The sequence below is a fragment of the Leucopleurus acutus genome (genome assembly GCF_964270905.1).
Source record: "Leucopleurus acutus genome assembly, chromosome: 11".
Classification (NCBI taxonomy): Eukaryota; Metazoa; Chordata; class Mammalia; order Artiodactyla; family Delphinidae; genus Leucopleurus; species Leucopleurus acutus.
Window position 1 is genome coordinate 53,671,950 of NC_139152.1, and position 22,397 is coordinate 53,694,346.

The following is a 22,397-nucleotide window of genomic DNA, read 5'->3' on the forward strand; positions in this document are numbered from 1 at the left end:
GCCAGTACTTTTTTAAATTCTGGAGAGCTTTAGCTCTCATTCTTGTTCATTTATTTGGGGATTCAGGAAATTGGAGATTTGTAAATGTTTGAAGAGTTAAGAGCTTTGTCCTCTCAGTGATCTGTCAGAGATGAGTCTTAGAACTTTTAAGAGTACTGTAAGTTATGCATTTGTCTTAGCTTTTAGTTTTCCTGTTCTAGTGCTTTGCATATTACTGTTGGTTTTTATTAAAGCAAATTAGCGGTGATCATTTTTACAGCAATAGAAGTCATTTAAAATTGACTATAGGGCTTCCCTGGTGGCGCGGTGGTTGGGAGTCCGCCTGCCGATTCAGGGGACGCGGGTTCGTGGCCTGGTCCGGGAAGATCCCACATGCCGCGGAGCGGCTGGGCCTGTGAGCCATGGCCGCTGAGCCTGTGGGTCCGGAGCCTGTGCTCCATAACAGGAGAGGCCACAACAGTGAGAGGCCCGCGTACAGCAAAAAAAAAAAAAAAAAAAAAAAATTGACTATAACTATGACTTTGATACTTGAGTTTTTACCGTTGGTATGGAATATATATAGCAGTGAATACTATTGAATAAAATAGAATAACTTTGCATTCTACTAGCTTTCTTCTAAATTAGATTCCACCCTGTTGCACTGTACAGTCCCAGGGGGAGCTTTGGATTTCTGTTGGGGTTCTGTTCTTTCTAGACTTTATGAAATTGAATTATACTTTAATATGTATTTCTTCTCCTAGGAAACAGCTAGTGTCACAGTGGATAATGTTCTTATTCCTGAACATAATGAAAAAGGTAAGAAAAACAAAACAACTTTTCTTTAAATCATGTTTTCCTTTAAGTGAATTCATGAATTCTTTTAAGTGAAATTTAGAAAGAGCCAATAAACGTAATAACTATTCATTAATATGCAGATTCAGGATAAATTTTTCATAGATATCAAAATATTCTCAATCTTGACTGACACATAGTTCTGATAGGTGATACATTATTGTTATATTAAAAATTCATTGGCCAGTAAAGAGCATAATTGTGGTCTCAGCAGAATTTCATGACATTTGCTATTTTTATGTGTCATAGGAAGACATTTAAAAATTATGTTGGGTTTTATACAGTTTTAGAAATTTTCATAGCACTTATAGAGAAATCTTTAGAGGTGATTGTAGAGCAGTGCTGAAGGTCACTATGAAAATCAGTTATTTTCCACACCAACTTTCCTACTTTATCAGCAGGGCGAATAATTTACTTCTATCTGGGAATCATTCTGATAAACTTTAGTGGCTATTTAAGGCTGCCTAGCCTAATCTTTGCCACTAGATCCGATGCTTCTTTGGTTCAAAGGAGAATTAGAATAGTTAGATAAGGTTGTGGTCCTTTAATGTTTAGCAAAAAAGGTTTAAATCAAACAGACTAAGTGTGCAAATATAGCCAAAATTGGTCTCTGAAGCATTTAGCCAGGCTTTTCCCTTTGTATTTGATTACCTTTGAAATGTTTCCTCCCAATCTCTGCTTTAGATGATTTTTTTAAAAAGCTGAAGCATCTTCCTGATTTACTCTGAGCAAGTTAGTTAGCCATTTAGAGGATTTGGCTTATGAAAAATGTTTCTCCCAGTCATGCTTAGAGAGTATTATTTAGTCATATCAAAACTTCCACTTCTATAATTCTTTTTTTTACTGGTTTTAGGTTCATAGTGGGTCAACAGCAATCTGTTGATTTAATGACAGGGAAACAGTCTTGGAAAAGTTTCCCCAACTAAGTTGTCTGGCTGATCTCTTTGGAAAGGTGATAGAATCACAGTGCTTTTGTTTGAATATCTAAAAAGCCATTGGCTCTGTGGGATGGTGGGAGCCAGGCCCAAGTAAATGTACAGAGAGCACATGGTGGGCTTCAGTTTTTGCTCCTGGGCCTTTCTCTGTTGACTTTTCACTGGGCCCTGATTTGTTTCTAGTAGGGAAGTCTTGGTTCTTTATAATGATGGTTGATTCTCAAAAAGAGAAAAAGTAACTTATCTTCTCCCTACTTTCCTTCCTAAGGAATATTGTTTAAATCCTCCATCAGCTTTCACAACGTCATAGAAGGAACCAGAAATTTCCACAAAGACTTTTTAATCGGAGAAGGGGAAATTTTTGAGGTATACAGAGTGGAAATCCAAAACCGAACATATGCCATTAAATTATTTAAACAGGTATGGAAAGAATTACTATCACAGGATATCCATTCCATTTACTGGCTCATATTTCACATTAAAATGTGTCATTTTTCATCAACATTGAAAGGAGGTATACTTGAAAATAAAATTTCATAAATGGAAATAAGATATATGACCTCTGGTGACTGGAGAAATGACTGAGAAATGAATGCCTGTCTTGCAGGAATGTGGAAGTTAAATCCTTCCCCTCCCCAGATGTATGGCCTGAGAAAGACTTTTCTGAAAAGCGTTGTTAGGACCATTGCGACTTTGCTTAAGATGGTCGGATTGTGCTGGTCTGCTCCAGGTTTCCTGGCTTTCTAGGATGGGCAGCGCCCTCTCCATGCAGCTTTACAGGCTAAGCCACAGACTGATATTCGGTGCTACTTTATGAATCGTCTTCAATCGCAGTTCAGGAGAGGGCGAAAGCAGAGGCTTTGGTAGGAGCAGCACAGCAATGATCGGAGCAGGAGGTTAGAATACAGCTGAGTAGAGCCAGGGAAGCAGAAAGGCTATTGGGGGTCCGACGCAGGAGTCAGGAGGAGGTAGGTCCGCACACGCATACCCAGAGAGCTGTTCTTCATTGTTGGTCCACAGCCAATAAACATTTACTAAACTTCTTTTACGGGCTGCGTGTTGGGTGGAGATGAATAAAGCATAGTTACATTCTCCAAGAGTTCCCAGTCTTATGGGGAAAACAGGTAAAGAAAAGATTAAATTGCAGTGTGATAAGCACTTTAGCAGAGATTTGCCCCAAAGGTCATGGGAGCACATAGAAGATAGGCAGAGGAGGGGCTGGCACAGAGTAACCACGCAGTAAACATTTCCTCAGTAAACAAATGGAAAAGTGGATGAAAGGCAGTGACCTTTCAAGTGGATTTTGAAGGATAAGGAGAATTTGCCAGGCAGCGAGGGAAGTACTTTCCAGATGGAAGAGATAGCAGGTGCCCAGGCCTAGAGGCACATGCATGAAAGCCTGTGTCTTACTCACAAAGACCAGTTCGTTTGGTGGAGTAGAGTTTAGTGTGAGAGGGTGGGAACGTAGTGGCATCAGATGATACTGGAAAGATAGGTGAAGTCCATGGATGGTTTCTAAGTAGGAGAGTGAAAGGACGAGATTTGTGTTTTGAAGTATCACTTTGATTACCGGTCAGATGATGGACTGGAAGTTGGCAGGGGCACTGGAGGAAAGACGGCAGGAATTAGACTAGAGGTAGAAAGACCTGGCAGAGGGATATTTCAGATGTGTAAGCTGAAGTGGATAGGGCTGAAACCTGTATTCTCCAGTTTAATATTAGAATCACCCAGGAAGCGTTTTAAAAACTGAGCTCTGCAGCATCTGGTTGGGTCAGAGTAGTGGTGGTGGTAGGCGTCCCCAGGTGGTTCAGATGTGTGACCAGTGTTGGTAACCGCTCTAAACCAGGGCAGAGGCAGTGGGGATGGCAAGGGAGGGTACTATGTCTGAAAGATGAGGTGAAATGGAGCAAATCTGGTGATCTGTTAGGGCTGGGGAAATAGGGGAGAAGGAGGGATCTGAGGTGGTTCCAGTTTTGCAGCTTAGATTACAGGGCCTCTTTAAAAAAATTATGAACCCAAGTTGTCCATTTCCTCAAACTGCATTTGCCCCACTAATTCTGTATAGACATCTCAAGATTCCTGAGAAGATGAATGTCTAATGAAGAAATGAAACAATCCATTGTTATAACCATTCACCAAGAAGAAGGTGGTTACTCTAGAGGGGTCCTAACTGAAGGCTGCCTCTTGGGGCCAGTGTGTCCCTGGCCCCATTTGTACATTCTCTTCTGGTTGAGCCCCAGGGCCACCTCCCCAAAGACTCCATGCGTCTACTTTCGTCTTCTCTCTGCAGCTGCCACCAACTCACACTCCCTCTTGGGAGTATTCTTTCCAGGGGTCTGGCTTCAGAATGGGATGTCTTTGCCCTTTCTGTCCCGAAGACAATGATCATTTCCTTGATTGCTTCCGACCCCTCCAGGATGGTTTTGGTGACCCTCCTCTGTACAGTCGCAGGAAAATACCACTGTCTTATAGTATTGATTTCTTCATCTGCCTCTCCCAGTGGACTGGATGGTTTTCTTTAAGGAGCTTTTATTTATCTTTGTATCCCAGTGCTGTATTACAGAGCCTGGCCTATAGTAGTTGCTCAATAAATGTTTGTTAGGTGAATTGAATGAAGCACATAGGCTGTTTTCATGAATTTAGTTGCTATTCAGTATTAGTAAAAAGGCAGGAGGTAACAAAGTTACCCAAGACCTAGAGATTGTACAAACTCCTACACACATATACACATACACATCAGGAAAAATGAGATAATTTAATGAAGCCTTAGCCACAGAACATTTTTTACTAGAAATGTAGTTTTGTAACATTGAGACCTTAATTTCGGTAACCTTTCTTAGAGGGACTGAGGCTGGGAACTGTACTTAGGTGTGTTAGATTAGTGCATCCAGCTCACCTGGGGATCTTACAGTGCAGATTCTGATTCAGCACATTTGGGTAGGGACCTGAGACTCAGCATTTCCCACCAGCTCCCAGAGAAGCACAGAACACACTTTGAGCAGCAGGAGTGGTAGGGTAGCATGAACACAAAAACTAACCCCTTCACTTTTTCAGATTAAGAAAACGAGGGCCCCAGGGAGGTTTGGTGACAATAAGTCACAAATAATGAGTGTTAGAGGTGGGCCTGACACCCAGTCCACTTGCTCCCAGGGCAGTGGTTTTTTAAAATGTAAATTCTCATAATGTGGTCCTTGCAAATGATTTGTTAGACTAGTTTATTGTTTCTGACTTCTTGGGTTAACTTGGAAAATAGTTTCCAGGATTCCTGTTGGATTTCTCTCCCTTTGTTCCTGAGGACAGAGAGCTCTAAAAACTCTGCCATGGGACTTCCCTGGTGGCGCAGTGGTTAAGAATCCACCTGCCAATGCAGGGGACACGGGTTCGACCGCTGGTCCAGGAAGATCCCACATGCCACGGAGCAACTAAGCCCGTGCACTACAACTACTGAGCCTGCGCTCTAGAGCCCGTGCTCCGCAACAAGAGAAGCCACTGCCATGAGAAGCCCGCGCACCACAACGGAGAGTAGCCCCTGCTCGCGGCAACTAGAGAAAGCCCGCGCACAGCAACGAAGACCCAGTGCAGCCAAAAAATAAATAAATAAATATTAAAAAAGAAAACAAAAACAAAAAAGAACTCTGCCCTGTCTAGCAATTTGCAGACGATAACTGGAGCACACTTACTTTAACCCTTTCATGGTAGAAGTCAGGAATTTGAGATTCAGAGACACGCGACGATGTCAGGTGTATGAAGCCATCGAGAACGGTGGAGGTGCTCCATACCATATCATTGAATTCATTAATTTATTCATATGTCGGGCACTCTGCTAGCTTCTGAATCTTCTTTGAAGTAAGGAGTTATATGTTTCATTTTCCTAGTGGGCCCATTTTTTCAAAATTAGTACAAAGGTAAACTTGAACCAACAGCCAAATGACCCAAGTCATAAATGCCAAATTATTGAAATCAATTCTAATCAGAATACAACTATCACAACCAGGATTCTTTGAGATCAAGCGGGGAGTTTCTGTTATGGGATTTTCTTTGAATACATATTTTTGAATTCATATAAATGTGTACAAAATATGGTGAAAGGATTTGAATATAAAATAGAGCAGTATGATACATTTCATGAAAAACTTCTAATTCAAAAGCAGTGGTTCTCAATCTGTTTTGGGGTTAATGGATTTTTGAAAGTCTGATGCAAGCTAAGGATCCTCTCCCCAGAAAAATGTTCATATGCATTTATGCCATAAAGTATCTAATTTCAGGGAGACTATAGACCCTAGGTAAGAATCCCAGAAATAGAGAGATCCTTTCCTTATTTTTTTTCTTGTGTTTCTGTATGATATTTAGGGGAAAACAATGCAATGTAAGAAACAATGGAAGAGCTTTTTATCTGAGCTTGAAGTTTTACTGCTGTGAGTATATTGCTTTGGATTTCTCCACTTGTGCCTGGTTTTCATCTCTGTTCATCTTTGATTCTACAGCACAGAGCTTGGCATGGTTGGCATTTAATAAATGTGGGTTGGATGTTAGAACATCGGGTAAAATTTTGACATCTGCTTTAGTATATTCCTTGGAATACATTTTAAAATAGACCATTTACATAATTCACTTGAACATATTTTAACAAGAAACTGTCACAAGGAAATGGGTTAAATCATGTGTGACTAACATGACTGAATGTAAACTAATTCTTAGAACTTTAGAATTGTATATATTTTACCATTTCCCCCCTTTCTTAGAGACATTCCAGTCAAGAAACTGTTTCATCAATATAGACCTCTTCTGGAAGAGAGTTTTAGGCAAAGAAATCAAGTGTTTTCGATGTGCACATTATTTTCTGGGAATTCATTCATGAACTGGAAAGTCCTTGGAGACAAACTAAAATGACTTCATTTTCATATATATTCATATCTGCAGCTGTGCAACCTGTCTCACTGAAGGCCCCTAACCCTATAGAGTTCAGTCACCACCCTTTACAAACAGAAAATGTTCTTTTCAGATGTTTTCTAAACCAATACGTGAATTGGGGGGAGAGAGGTATTATCCTAAATCCTTCTCCGTTTATACCCAGGACCAGAAATCAAAATGTTAGAGGCTAAGTATAAACACTTAATATATCATTTAGTCAACAAAAAACTAAAACCAAAGTTGTAATAAGGTTTTTATATTTAAACTTTATTTCTTTGCTTATGAATAAATAATAAGTTCAGACACTTCAAAATTCCAAAAGGGCAAAAGGGTAAGCCAAGAGATTTCTTCCACTATTCTCATCCAGCCACCCAGCTGATTTTCCCAAAGGCAACAGAGTTATCAGTTTCCTGTATATCTTTTCAGAGATATTTTATGTGCAAGCATATATGTATTTTGTTTTCTTACTTCCCTCTTCTCACACAAGAGGTAGCATGCATACATTGTTCACTTTGCTCATTTTAGTATTCCACTGTGTGCCGTGCTGTAATGTAATCAACCGTTTTCCTACTGATGGATGTTTAGATTTCTCCTAATCTTTCACTTAAAAAAAAAAATGCTACAACAAGAAACCTTTTATATATGTTATTTCAGACCTGTTGGAAAACTTATCTAAGTTTTAATATCTCTTAGAAAACTAAGAAAGCTTCACATAAATAAAATTATAGGGTCAAATGGTTGTATGTGTTACATGTTACCACATTGTCCTCCAGTAGAAGCTGTACGAATTTACACTTATACCAGTCGTATGTTAGAGTGCCTGGTTCCCCATATTCTTGATAACATAGCGTTTATTCTTTTAGTTTTTTCTGATGTGCTAAGTGGAAATGGTTTCTCAGTGTAGTTTAAATTTCTTTTTCTATGATGAATGAATCTTTTCATATATTGAGATGTATTTCCTTTTCCATGAAATATCTGTTAATGTTTTTTGCCCATTTTTTTATTAGGCTGTTGGGTTTTTTCTTAATGGTTTGTAAGAGCATTTTATATATTAGAGAAAATTAGCCCTATTTTTATGTTACAAGATACAAATAATTTTTTACCACATTTTCATTTGTCTTTGCTTATTCTAGTTTTGGCCATGTGGAAACAGTTTTCATGTAGTTGAATTTAATCTATACTTTCTCTTATGGAGTCTGGGTTTTATATTATAGTTTAAAAGGCCTTCCCCACTGAGAGGTTATAAAAGAATTATGCCATTTTTTCCAAGTACTTTTATATTTTCGTTTTTTACATTTGTATATCTGATCCATTTGGATTTATTCTGCTGAGGCATTTATGTATTAATTTAGAGAGAATTAACAACTATGACATTGAATATTCCTGGTGTGCCATCATTATCATTTATATTGCTAATATTTCTTTAGTTTTAGGCCCTATACCAAGTACTTCACATGTGTTAATTCTTTAATCCTCACAACAATCCTGTGAGGTGAGTCCTGCTATTATGCCCATTTTGCAGATGAGGAAACTGAGGCAGGGCGTACTTTTTTTTTTTTAACAAGATCCAGTTTATTTCCTGAATCATACTCAATCTCCCTCTTCTCAGACATTTGCTAGTAAATAGGTCAGAGGCAGGCTTCTCCTCTTAGAACACACTGTCTGGAGTGGGTTTAGGGGAGAAGTGCACAGGCAAACAGGCAATTTCAGTAAGTTAAATAATAAGACAAGCAAGTACAGAGCACTGAGGGAGGAGGAGAAATGCTAATTTGGGGAGGCGGGTGGGCGGCAGAGTAGGTGTCTTGGAAAAAGTAACATCTAAGCTGAGACCTGAGGATGAGGTTTTTTGTTTAATATTAAGGGAACTACTTAAGGGATTGTATTATGCGTTTATGTATGTATACTTACACACACCCACACATTGCCTTTCTTGAGGAAGAAGGAATAGAGGGACTCAGAAGGGACGTATATATATATATATACACACAGACACACATGCACACACACACCTGTGTTTTATAGGTAAGTTTTGCTACTGAAGAAATGTGTAATAGGATTTTTTTTTTTTTTTTTTTTGTGGTACGTGGGCCTCTCACTGCTGTGGCCTCTCCCATTGAGGAGCACAGGCTCCAGACGCTCAGGCTCAGTGGCCATGGCTCACGGACCCAGCCGCTCCACGGCACGTGGGATCCTCCCGGAACCCGTGTCCCCTGCATCGGCAGGCAGACTCTCAACCACTGCGCCACCAGGGAAGGCCTATAATAGGATTTTATATATAACACCATTTATGGAAAAATAGCTTTATTTATTTTAATATCACCAGGCATGCCTAAGACATAGGAGGTGTTCCATAAATAATTGTTGAATTGAGGTGAGTTCACAGTATGTGTGGTGAATTTCACATGTTTTATATTTCATAGCTGTTACTGCGTTCCATTGGTTTTCACAGTGATGACACATGCCCTCTAGAAATAGAGTTTTTTTAAAAAAGAACCTGAGAAATGTATACGATACTGACACAGAATTCTGGGATTTAAAAATCAGTGATGTGTTTTTCAACATGAAACTTTACTAGTCACATGGATTTCAGGTAACAATACAAGCTTTCTGAAGGCACTGGATGTCTCTTTTTTTTTTTTTTTTTTTTTTTTTTTTTTAGAGATAAGCATTTTTTTTTTTAACATCTTTATTGGGGTATAATTGCTTTACAATGGTGTGTTAGTTTCTGCTTTATAACAAAGTGAATCAGTCATACATAAACATATGTTCCCATATGTCTTCCCTGTTGCGTCTCCCTCCCTCCCACCCTCCCTATCCCACCCCTCCAGGCTGTCACAAAGCACCGAGTCAATATCCCTGTGCCATGCGGCTGCTTCCCACTGGCTATCTACCTTACTACGTTTGTTAGTGTGTATATGCCCATGACTCTCTCTCGCCCTGTCACAGCTCACCCTTCCCCCTCCCCATAACCTCAAGTCCGTTCTCTAGGAGGTCTGCGTCTTTATTCCTGCTTTACCCCTAGGTTCTTCATGACATTTTTTTTCTTAAATTCCATATATATGTGTTAGCATACGGTATTTGTCTTTCTCTTTCTGACTTGCTTCACTCTGTATGACAGACTCTAGGTCTATCCACCTCATTACAAATAGCTCAATTTCATTTCTTTTTATGGCTGAGTAATATTCCATTGTATATATGTGCCACATCTTCTTTATCCATTCATCCGATGACGGGCACTTAGGTTGTTTCCATCTCCGGGCTATTGTAAATAGAGCTGCAATGAACATTTTGGTACATGACTCTTTTTGAATTTTGGTTTTCTCAGGGTATATGCCCAGTAGTGGGATTGCTGGGTCATATGGTAGTTCTATTTGTAGTTTTTTAAGGAACCTCCATACTGTTCTCCATAGTGGCTGAACCAATTCACATTCCCACCAGCAGTGCAAGAGTGTTCCCTTTTCTCCACACCCTCTCCAGCATTTATTGTTTCTAGATTTTTTGATGATGGCCATTCTGACCGGTGTGAGATGATATCTCATTGTAGTTTTGATTTGCATTTCTCTAATGATTAATGATGTTGAGCATTCTTTCATGTGTTTGTTGGCAGTCTGTATATCTTCTTTGGAGAAATGTCTATTTAGGTCTTCTGCCCATTTTTGGATTGGGTTGTTTGTTTTCTTGTTATTGAGCTGCATGAGCTGCTTGTAAAGTTTGGAGATTAATCCTTTGTCGGTTGCTTCATTTGCAAATATTTTCTCCCATTCTGAGGGTTGTCTTTTGGTCCTGTTTATGGTTTCCTTTGCTGTGCAAAAGCTTTGAAGTTTCATTAGGTCCCATTTGTTTATTTTTGTTTTTATTTCCATTACTCTAGGAGGTGGGTCAGAAAGGATCTTGCTGTGATTTATGTCATAGAGTGTTCTGCCTATGTTTTCCTCTAAGAGTTTGATAGTTTCTGGCCTTACATTTAGGTCTTTAATCCATTTTGAGCTTATTTTTGTGTATGGTGTTAGGGAGTGATCTAATCTCATACTTTTACATGTACCTGTCCAGTTTTCCCAGCACCACTTATTGAAGAGGCTGTCCTTTCTCCATTGTACATTACTGCCACCTTTATCAAAGATAAGGTGTCCATATGTGCATGGGTTTATCTCTGGGCTTTCTATCCTGTTCCACTGATCTATCTTTCTGTTTTTGTGCCAGTACCATACCGTCTTGATAACTGTAGCTTTGTAGTATAGTCTGAAGTCAGGGAGCCTGATTCCTCCAGTTCCTTCTTTCGTTCTCAAGATTGCTTTGGCTATTCGGGGTCTTTTGTGTTTCCATACAAATTGTGAAATTTTTTGTTCTAGTTCTGTGAAAAATGCCAGTGGTAGTTTGATAGGGATTGCATTGAATCTATAGATTGCTTTGGGTAGTAGAGTCATTTTCACAATGTTGATTCTTCCAATCCAAGAACATGGTATATCTCTCCATCTATTTGTATCATCTTTACTTTCTTTCATCAGTGTCTTATAATTTTCTGCATACAGGTCTTTTGTCTCCTTAGGTAGGTTTATTCCTAGATATTTTATTCTTTTTGTTGCAATGGTAAATGGGAGTGTTTTCTTGATTTCACTTTCAGATTTTTCATCATTAGTATATAGGAATGCCAGAGATTTCTGTGCATTAATTTTGTATCCTGCCACTTTACCAAATTCATTGATTAGCTCTAGTAGTTTTCTGGTAGCATCTTTAGGGTTCTCTATGTATAGGATCATGTCATCTGCAAACAGTGACAGCTTTACTTCTTCTTTTCCAATTTGGATTCCTTTTATTTCCTTTTCTTCTCTGATTGCTGTGGCTAAAACTTCCAAAACAATGTTGAATAATAGTGGTGAGAGTGGGCAACCTTGTCTTGTTCCTGATCTTAGTGGAAATGCTTTCAGTTTTTCACCATTGAGGATGATGTTTGCTGTGGGCTTGTCATATATGGCCTTTATTATGTTGAGGGAAGTTCCCTCTATGCCTACTTTCTGCAGGGTTTTTATCATAAATGGGTGTTGAATTTTGTCAAAAGCTTTCTCTGCATCTATTGAGATGATCATATGGTTTTTCTCCTTCAATTTGTTAATATGGTTTATCACATTGATAGATTTGCGTATATTGAAGAATCCTTGCATTCCTGGAATAAACCCCACTTGATCGTGGTGTATGATCCTTTTAATGTGCTGTTGGATTCTGTTTGCTAGTATTTTGTTGAGGATTTTTGCATCTATGTTCATCAGTGATATTGGCCTGTAGTTTTCTTTCTTTGTGACATCCTTGTCTGGTTTTGGTATCAAGGTGATGGTGGCCTCGTAGAAGGAGTTTGGGAGTGGTCCTCCCTCTGCTATATTTTGGAAGAGTTTGAGAAGGATAGGTGTTAGCTCTTCTCTAAATGTTTGATAGAATTCGCCTGTGAAGCCATCTGGTCCTGGGCTTTTCTTTGTTGGAAGGTTTTTAATCACAGTTTCAATTTCAGTGCTTGTGATTGGTCTGTTCATATTTTCTATTTCTTCCTGATTCAGTCTTGGCAGGTTGTGCATTTCTAAGAATTTGTCCATTTCTTCCAGATTGTCCATTATTGGCATAAAGTTGCTTGTAGTAATCTCTCATGATCTTTTGTATTTCTGCAGTGTCAGTTGTTACTTCTCCTTTTTCATTTCTAATTCTATTGATTTGAGTCTTCTCCCTTTTTTTCTTGATGAGTCTGGCTAATGGTTTATCTATTTTGTTTATCTTTTCAAAGAACCAGCTTTTAGTTTTATTGATCTTTGCTATTGTTTCCTTCATTTCTTTTTCATTTATTTCTGATCTGATTTTTATGATTTCTTTCCTTCTGCTAGCTTTGGGGTTTTTTTGTTCTTCTTTCTCTAATTGCTTGAGGTGCAAGGTTAGGTTGTTTATTCGAGATGTTTCCTGCTTCTTAAGGTGGGCTTGTATTGCTATAAACTTCCCCCTTAGAACTGCTTTTGCTGCATCCCACAGGTTTTGGGTCGTTGTGTCTCCATTGTCATTTGTTTCTAGGTATTTTTTGATTTCCTCTTTGATTTCTTCAGTGATATCTTCATTATTAAGTAGTGTATTGTTTAGCCTCCATGTGTTTGTATTTTTTACAGATCTTTTCCTGTAATTGATATCTAGTCTCATGGCGTTGTGGTCAGAAAAGATACTTGATACAATTTCAATTTTCTTAAATTTACCAAGGCTTGATTTGTGACCTAAGATATGATCTATTCTGGAGAATGTTCCATGAGCACTTGAGAAAAATGTGTATTCTGTTGTTTTTGGATGGAGTGTCCTATAAATATCAATTAAGTCCATCTTGTTTAATGTATCATTTAAAGCTTGTGTTTCCTTATTTATTTTCATTTTGGATGATCTGTCCATGGGTGAAAGTGGGGTGTTTAAGTCCCCTACTATGAATGTGTTACTGTTGATTTCCCCTTTTATGGCTGTTAGTATTTGCCTTATGTATTGAGGTGCTCCTATGTTGGGTGCATAAATATTTACAATTGTTATATCTTCTTCTTGGATCGATCCCTTGATCATTATGTAGTGTCCTTCTTTGTCTCTTTTAATAGTCCTTATTTTAAAGTCTATTTTGTCTGATATGAGAATTGCTACTCCAGCTTTCTTTTGGCTTCCATTTGCATGGAATATCTTTTTCCATCCCCTTACTTTCAGTCTGTGTGTGTCTCTAGGTCTGAAGTGGGTCTCTTGTAGACAGCATATATAAGGGTCTTGTTTTTGTATCCATTCAGCTAATCTGTGTCTTTTGGTGGGAGCATTTAGTCCATTTACATTTAAGGTAATTATCGATATGTATGTTCCTATTCCCATTTTCTAAATTGTTTTGGGTTCGTTATTATAGGTCTTTTCCTTCTCTTGTGTTTCTTGCCTAGAAAAGATCCTTTAGCATTTGTTGTAAAGCTGGTTTAGTGGTGCTGAACTCTCTCAGCTTTTGCTTGTCTGTAAAGGTTTTAATTTCTCCATCAAATCTGAATGAGATCCTTGCTGGGTAGAGTAGTCTTGGCTGCATGTTTTTCTCCTTCATCACTTTCAGTATGTCCTGCCACTCCCTTCTGGCTTGTAGGGTTTCTGCTGAGAGATCAGCTGTTAACCTTATGGGGATTCCCTTATGTGTTATTTGTTGTTTTTCCCTTGCTGCTTTTAATATGCTTTCTTTGTATTTAATTTTTGACAGTTTGATTAATATGTGTCTTGGCGTGTTTCTCCTTGTATTTATCTTGTATGGGACTCTCTGTGCTTCCTGGACTTGATTAACTATTTCCTTTCCCATGTTAGGGAAGTTTTCAACTATAATCTCTTCAAATATTTTCTCAGTCCCTTTCTTTTTCTCTTCTTCTTCTGGAACCCCTATAATTCGAATGTTGGTGCGTTTAATGTTGTCCCAGAGGTCTCTGAGACTGTCCTCAGTTCTTTTCATTCTTTTTTCTTTATTCTGCTCTGCAGTAGTTATTTCCACTATTTTATCTTCCAGGTCACTTATCCGTTCTTCTGCCTCAGTTATTCTGCTATTGATCCCATCTAGAGTACTTTTAATTTCATTTATTGTGTTGTTCATCGTTGCTTGTTTCATCTTTAGTTCTTCTAGGTCCTTGTTAACTGATTCTTGCATTTTGTCCAATCTATTGTCCATTCTATCTCCAAGATTTCGGATCAACCTTACTATCATTATTCTGAATTCTCTTTCAGGTAGACTGCCTATTTCCTCTTCATTTGTTAGGTCTGGTGCATTTTTATCTTGCTCCTTTATCTGCTGTGTGTTTTTCTGTCTTCTCATTTTGCTTATCTTACTGTGTTTGGGGTCTCCTTTTTGCAGGCTGCAGGTTCGTAGTTCCTCCTGTTTTTGATGTCTGTCTCCAGTGGCTAAGGTTGGTTCAGTGGGTTGTGTAGGCTTCCTGGTGGAGGGGACTAGTGCCTGTGTTGTGGTGGATGAGGCTGGATCTTGTCTCTCTAGTGGGCAGGTTCACGTCTGGTGGTGTGTTTGGGGGTGTCTGTGGCCTTATTATGATTTTAGGCAGCCTCTCTGCTAATGGGTGGGGTTGTGTTCCTGTTTTGCTAGTTGTTTGGCATAGGTTTTCCAGCACTGTGGCTTGCTGGTCGTTGAGTGAAGCTGGGTGCTGATGTTAAGATGGAGATCTCTGGGAGATTTTCGCCGTTTGATATTATGTGAAGCTGGGAGGTCTCTTGTTGATCAGTGTCCTGAAGTTGGCTCTCCTACCTCAGAGGCAGAGCCCTGCCTCCTGGCTGGAGCACCAAAAGCTTTTCATCCACACGGCTCAGGATAAAAGGGAGAAAAAGTAGAGGGAATTAGTAGAAGTATGAGGAAAGAAAGAAGGAAAGGAGGGTAGGAAGGAAGGAAGAAAGAAAGAAAGAAGCAAAGAAGGAAAGAAGGCAAGAAGGAAAGAAAGGAGGGAGGGAGGGAGAGAGGAAGGAAGGAAGGAGGGAAAGAAGGAAAAAAGACAGAAAGAAAGAAGATACAGTAAAAATAAAATAAAGTATAATAAAGTTATTGAATTAAAAAATTCTTATTTAGAAAAAAAAAAAAAGGGGGGACGGAAAGAACCTTAGGACAAATGTTGGAAGCAAAGCTATACAGACAAAATCTTACACAGAAGCATACACATACACCCTCACTAAAAGAGGTAAATGGGGAAAAATCCTAAATCTTGCTGTCAGAGACCACCTCTTCAATTTGGGATGATTCGTTGTCTAAAGGAGGGAAGGAAGGATGGAAAGAAAGAAAGAAAGAACGAAGGTAAAGTATAATATTGTTATTAAAATTAATTATTAAGAAAAAAATATTTAAAAAAAACATGGACGGATAGAACCCTAGGACAAATGGTGGAAGCAAGACTATACAGACAAGATCTCACACAGAAGCATACACATACACACTCACAAAAAGAGGAAAGGGGAAAGAATCATAGATCTTGCTCCTAAAGTCCACTTCCTTAATTTGGGATGATTGGTTGTCTGTTCATGTATTCCACAGATGCAGGTATATCAAGTTGATTGTGGAGCTTTATACTTCGTTGCTTCTGAGGCTGCTGGGAGAGATTTCCCTTTCTCTTCTTTGTTCTCACAGCTCTCAGGGCTCAGCTTTGGATTTGGCCCTGCCATTGCGTGTAGATCGCTGGAGGGCGTCTGTTTTTTGCTCAGACAGGATGGGGTTAAAAGAGCCACTGATTGGGGGCTCTGGCGCACTCAGGCCGGGGGGGACGGAGGGGCACAGAGTGCGGGGCGGGCCTGCGGTGGCAAAGGCCGGCGTGACTTTGCACCAGCCTGAGGCGCGCTGTGCGCTGTCCCGGGGAAGTTGTCCCTGGATCCCGGGAACCTGGCAGTGGCGGGCTGCACAGGCTCTGCGGAAGAGGGGTGTGGAGAGTGACCTGTGCTCGCACACAGGCCCCTCGGTGGCGGCAGCAGCAGCCTTAACGTCTCCTGCCCGCCTCTGGGGTCCGCGCTTTTAGCCGCGGCTTGCGCCCGTCTCTGGATTCCGCGCTTTCAGCCGCGGCTCGCGCCCGTCTCTGGGGTCCGCGCTTTCAGCTGCGGCTCGCGCCCGTCTCTGGAGTTCCTTTAAACAGCGTTCTTAAACCCCTCTCCTCACGCCCCAGGAAACAAAGAGGGAAGGAAAAGTCTCCTGCCTCTTCGGCAGGTGCAGGCTTTTCCCCGGACTCCCTGCCGGCTAGCTGTGGTGCACTAACCCCTTCAGGCTATGTTCAAGCCGCCAACCCCAGTCATCTCCCTGCGCTCCGGCCTCAGCTCGCAGCCCCGCCCGCCCCGGCGGGTGAGCAGACAAGCCTCTCGGGCTGGTGAGTGCCGGTCGGCACCGATCCTCTGTGCGGGAATCTCCCCGCTTTGCCCTCCGCACCCGTTGCTGTGCAGTCCTCCGCAGCTTCGAAGCTCCCCCCTCCGCCTCCCGCAGTCTCCGCCCGCGAAGGGGCTTCCTAGTGTGTGGAAACTTTTCCTCCTTCACAGCTCCCTCCCACTGGTGCAGGTCCCGTCCCTATCCTTTTGTCTCTGTTTATTCTTTTTTCTTTTGCCCTACCCATGTACGTGGGGAGTTTCTTGCCTTTTGGGAGGTCTGAGGTCTTCTGCCAGCCTTCAGTAGGTGTTCTGTAGGAGTTGTTCCACGTGTAGATGTATTTCTGGTGTATCTGTGGGGAGGAAGGTGATCTCCGCATCTTACTCTTCCGCCATCTTCCGCCTTCCTGGATGTCTCTTAACTGTGTGACTGGGGCCTAGTACAGCACTTGACATGGTAGCATTCAGTAAATGGATGAATGAAAACAGTCTTCCGAACTCTTCTATTTTGGTGATTTTAGTTACACATGTATACCTGAAGCAATGAAATGGATAATTTCAGTTGTATTATCTTTAATAAATAAGTTATATTGGGTTTCATGTTGATAAAAATAAGTTAATATCAAATATTGTTTTCTATTTGTTGTAAAGTTCCCCAAACCCCAAATCTTAAGAACTCTTTACTTTCTTAAGATGTCTGTCTTATATTTGGATATTGGCTAATATCTGTCAGAACGCTTTAGACCAATTTGGAAGGCAAATCTGTATCATGTGTCCATTGAAATTCCTTCTCTCTTGGCCAAATTTATATTCTGCTTTATACCTATTCCCCAACCCACCTACCATCCCCAAAACAGTGTTATTCATTTCCTATTTGAATAAACAGTTTGATGGATTTAAAAAATCTTTTGTTTCAAGGTTCCAACATCCAAACATATTGGAGTTGGCTGCATATTTTACAGAGAGTGAGAAGTTTTGCCTGGTTTATCCGTATATGAGAAATGGATCACTTTTTGACAGATTACAGTGTGTAGTAAGTTATATCTATTACTCTGCCTGATACTCTGACCCTCTAAAGCCCTGAGGCAGCTGCTGAAATACTTGAGCTATTGTGTGTTGTGCAACATGGTGGCCAGAAGAGTTGCTGGGTCCTTAGTCCTCACTGATACCATGTCTCAAATGAGTTTACATCAACTACCCTTATTTCTCAGATAATTTTTATTTGCATAACTTTACGCAAAGTACCATTCAGTACAAAGGATAGACATAAAAGTGATAGACACCTTAAAGAGAAGGAACGAGGTTGAATAAATGCCATGGTTTCTCTTTTGTGATGTTTCTGAAAGATAAGTTTTAAAAACTGATTCCAAATTGGTTAAATTTCAATTAAGATGAGAATAAAAACGGATTATTTTCAGTTACCCACACTACCGTGCCACAATAATTTTAAAATCTTGTTTAATGAACTCTTAAACATCTTATTAGCCATATGTCAATTAAGATAACATTAAAATTATTGGGTATTTCCATTGCCTATAAAGGGGCCTAGAACCAGTATTGGTAGTAGAGGAAAACCTATTTTGAATTAAAAATCGCTTATGGTAAACTACAGTGTTCATTTACCCCCTCTCGCCACCTCCTCATTAGTGTTTATTGGTTTTTACTCAGAAAATACAACCAAACCAACTACTGTTGTCTTTTCAGGGTGACACAGCCCCACTCTCTTGGCACATTCGAATCAGTATATTAATAGGAACAACCAAAGCCGTTCAGTACTTGCACAACACGGAACCATGCTCCGTCATCTGTGGCAGTATATCAAGGTAAATTATCCCAGAGCTGTAGGTTGCAGCTGAAGGCCCCTTTCATCATCATGGATGAGTCGGACTTCACCCTATTTTCTGTCTGTAGTTTCCCTGGTGTGTGTGTGTATGTGTTAAGAAATCTCATTGAAGTATTTAAAACCTCTTAATGAAAACATGTCTACCAAATTTTAAAGGCTGCACTTATATTGCCAATCGGAGAGTTTGTATTATCTTTGGGAATTATTAATGAACAGTGTAGGATAGACAGTTTTGTGTATTTTATTAATTATACTGCACAGCAAACTGTGAAATGAACCTGTATTCATCTCACTTTTTTAAAAAAAGAAACTGAGGTCTCAGGAAAGGTTCAGTGGCTCACACAGGGACTCCTCACAAGATAACAGTAGTGATCGGCAATTTAAATTCTTCCTCCTTGAGTCTCCAGCCTCCTGCCATGCCACTGAGCCCGCTGCCTCCTAGCTGTAGGTACTCACCTGTGACAAGCTGAGCGGCAATCCCAGTGTTCATTTTTGAGACACGTGAGAAAATTAGAAGCGACATCTTCCGTCTTCTTTCTTCTTCAGCAGACGTAAAGAATCATTCAGACAGAGTATATCCTGTAGCAACCCCCCCACCGCACCCCCACCCCGCTGTGCATTTTTCCTGTGTGCCCTTCATCATGAACCTGTCTCAAAGTAGGTAAATACACCTTTGCTGAATAGCAGAGGAGACTGAATTTAAAAGGCTCTGCCTCTTGTGAACCATCGCCTAGTATCTTGGGAAAAGCTTTAAGTGCGCCTTCAAGTTGAACCCAAGAGGAACTGATTGCTTACTTTGTTTTTCTGGTGAAGTGAATTTCATATAAAAAGACTCTAGATTTTGTTTTGTCCTGGGGGAGTGGTGGGGGTAGGGTGGAGGGGACACAACCCGTAGGCAATCTGCTCCTGTCGCAGTGTGGCAGTTCATCAACTGCCCGTGGAATCAGTGTAAAATTTGTGCGCCCTCATGGGGCCTGGGACAGAGATGGACAGTGAAAGTCTCAGCGGTCGGTGGAACCAACCCCTAGGTTCCACCTAGTGGAACCTCCCTCTTCCACTCAGCTCTCAGCCAGCTCAGCACTGTAGGTGCTTAAATATATGTTCTAACTGGGTAGATAGATAAATAAATACCTGGAATTTTGCTCTACATATTCTTTCTTTGGTTTAAAGTGGCTTGAATTTTTTTTTTTTTTTGGTACGCGAGCCTCTCACTGTTGCGGCCTCTCCCGTTGCGGAGCACAGGCTCCGGACGCGCAGGCTCAGCGGCCACGGCTCACGGGCCCAGCCGCTCCACGGCACGTGGGATCTTCCCAGACCGGGGCACGAACCCGTGTCCCCTGCATCGGCAGGTGGACTCTCAACCACTGCGCCACCAGGGAAGCCCTGAACTTATTTTTAATCCCATGAAGTAATCCATTAATTTTAAGCATTTTCCTTTTGTGTGACTGATTCATTACCTCCTTTCCTGAAAGCAGAGCTTGATAGGAAAGAGGGATGAGAAGGGAGACAGTGTGGAGGTCCTGGTACTTGATGGGAGAGGGGGACAGGGAAGGCCACCGACCAGAGCAAAGGGAACATCAGGATCCCGGCTCTGCCTGAGTCACAAGGCTTTCCCACAGCTGACACTGGGCAGGGAGATTTGCATGTGCCCCTCCAGCACGCCTCTCCTGCTTTTAGGTCACAGCACAGGCTGTGACCCTCATTTCTGCTTTCTCATCATTGGCAAGTGTCTTCAGGCAAGTTCCCAGGAAGTAGGCTCAGAGGCAGAGATTTGCCTGCAGGGGAATTTTTTGAGAATGCTCTCTGGAATAACAAAAGTAAGGGAAGGAGGAGGAAGACAGAATTGGGCGGTTGGAGAAGCTGAGCTGGGATATGGAAGTAGAGGCCTCGGCAGATGCCACGGGGACTGCTGAAGTTGGGGTGGCCCTTAGAAACTATCCCCAAATGAGGCAAGGTGCTTGGGTTTTGGCATCCCTGCATCCAGCCAGCCCTGAGTGGGGCTGTATTGGGGTGAGGCAGCTCCCTTCTCCCACTAGCAATTCCCAGGTTGGGGCTCAGCTGGGAGCCCTCAGCAGCCACGCCTCCCTGTTGGGGACCGAGTGCCCCCCTGGATCGGGAAGGAAGGATGGGGCCACACCACTGCCGCCGCCACAGTTAGGGAGGAAGTCGGCTGCGTGGCGCGCTGCAAAATGTGACCAAATGATTTTCTTTTCCTTGTACTTTCCTCCCCACCTTCTTGCCATCCTGTCCTCTTAGTTCAGTATCCACAATTGTTTAAATCAGAGAGCTCTGGTTTAAGAAGCTGGCTTTAAAATGCGATTCTGAGCCAACTGCTTGACTCCTCTGCGCCTCAGGTTTTTTCCTCTGCGAAGTGCTAATAAGAGAATAATAGCTTCTACCCCTTAGGGTTAAATGGCAGAAAGTCTATCTGGTGCTTGGCAAAGAGGATGCACTCACTAAATGGTGGCTCCTGTTACAATGGTCAAGAAGTGGTAGGAGTAGCAAAGGCGGGGGCTAAGAGATATTCTGGCTGGTCAGCCTTTTTACTTATCACCCTTTTACTTATTGTCTTGGTCCGTTTGGGCTACTCTAACAGAAATACTGTAAATTGAGTGGCTTATACACAGTGCACGTTTATTTCTCATAGTTCTGGAGGCTGGGAAATCCAAGATCATGGCCCTGGCCGATTCTGTGTCCCGTGAGAGCTCACAGATGGCCGTCTTTTCTCTGGTGGAAGGTGTGAGGGGTCTCTCTGGGGTCTCTTTTATGAGGGCACTAATCCCATGGGTGAGGGGAGCCGTTATGACCTAATCACCTCCCAAAGGCCCCACCTCCTAATACCGTCACATTGAGGGTTAGGATTTCAACATAGGAATTTAGGGGGGACACAAATATTCAGTCTATAGCCCTTACCTCTGTCATCAATTTATTGCGTTTGAAAAGTGGACCTACAAACTAAGTTCTCTTTTAATAAAAATCTTTTCTGTGTTAGCACATGTTTATTGAACATTTTGCAAATCACATTCATTTTAGTTCACAAATATTTATGGGACATCTGCTGTGTGCAGAGCATTGTCTTAGACCACAGTGGGGGGAAGACATTGACGATCATAGTCTTGACCTGGAAGCTTCAACCTGGTGATCAGATCGATAGTGAAAACACAGAAAATATATAGTGTGACACTATATATGCCTAATGTGTGGTTGGTCTGAGAAGGCTAATTCTAATTAGGTAGTTCCAAGCCAAATCTTTGAGGAGATGGTCATTGTCAGTGGATTGGTTGAAAGAGAAGAGAATATTCCTGGTGGAGGCATAATTTATTCAAGGGAACAGAGTAAAGAAATGCTGGGTGTATAATGAAATCAAGACAAGTTAGTTGAGGGACTTCCCTGGTGGTCCAGTGGCCAAGACTCCGCACTCCCAATGCAGGGGACCTGGGTTTGATCCCTGGTCAGGGAACTAGATCCCACGTGCCACAACTAAAGATCCCGCATGCCGCAACTAAGACCTGGCACAGCCAAATAAATAAATAAACACTTAAAAAAAAAAAAAAGACAAGTTGGTTGATTGGAGAGGAAAGGATGAGATTGGAGAATAATGAAAGATAAGACTGGAGAAAAATAAGGAAAATTGTGGGGAGAGGTTGGATGGAGCTTTGAACACTTCCTAGGCTGAGGACCTGGGTTTGATAAGCTAGGCTCTTACAAGGGGCTCTGAGGCTTCTTCTCTCTGGGGTATAGGTGGGAACAGAAAGGTTCTGAAGTCTCTTAGGTGGTCTCACAATTTAAAAGGAGGCTATATCTTTCCGGCCAGTATCCCAGGTGTTTGTCTGGATGTGCTGAGCTATAAAATCACTTAAATAACACAGAGTGCTCAGCAGGTAATATTGATATGAGTAGCAAAAAAGATCTGATCAGAGAAAGGTAGAATTTCATGGAAGAGGCAGGATTGAGCTGGAAGTGAAGCTAGCAGTGTATTTTATTTTATTTTTTGTTGGTGAAGGGGCTGCTGCGGATTGTTGCCTTTC

At 41.2% G+C, this 22,397-nt stretch overlaps 1 protein-coding gene across 3 annotated transcripts in view; it reads left to right on the plus strand.

Annotated features, from left to right (window-relative positions):
* Positions 1-22,397, plus strand: part of IRAK3 (interleukin 1 receptor associated kinase 3) — a 64,993-nt gene that overhangs the window by 21,702 nt on the left and 20,894 nt on the right. For all 3 annotated transcript variants that reach the window (XR_014326620.1, XR_014326621.1, XM_082850897.1), the window contains exons 4-8: positions 741-795; positions 2,035-2,186; positions 6,117-6,181; positions 17,445-17,559; positions 18,231-18,349. Coding sequence is in view for 1 of the 3 variants with exons in the window: in XM_082850897.1 (XP_082707023.1) it covers positions 741-795; positions 2,035-2,186; positions 6,117-6,181; positions 17,445-17,559; positions 18,231-18,349 (506 nt within the window). In the remaining 2 variants the exon portion in view is untranslated. The remainder of the gene's footprint in view (positions 1-740; positions 796-2,034; positions 2,187-6,116; positions 6,182-17,444; positions 17,560-18,230; positions 18,350-22,397) is intronic.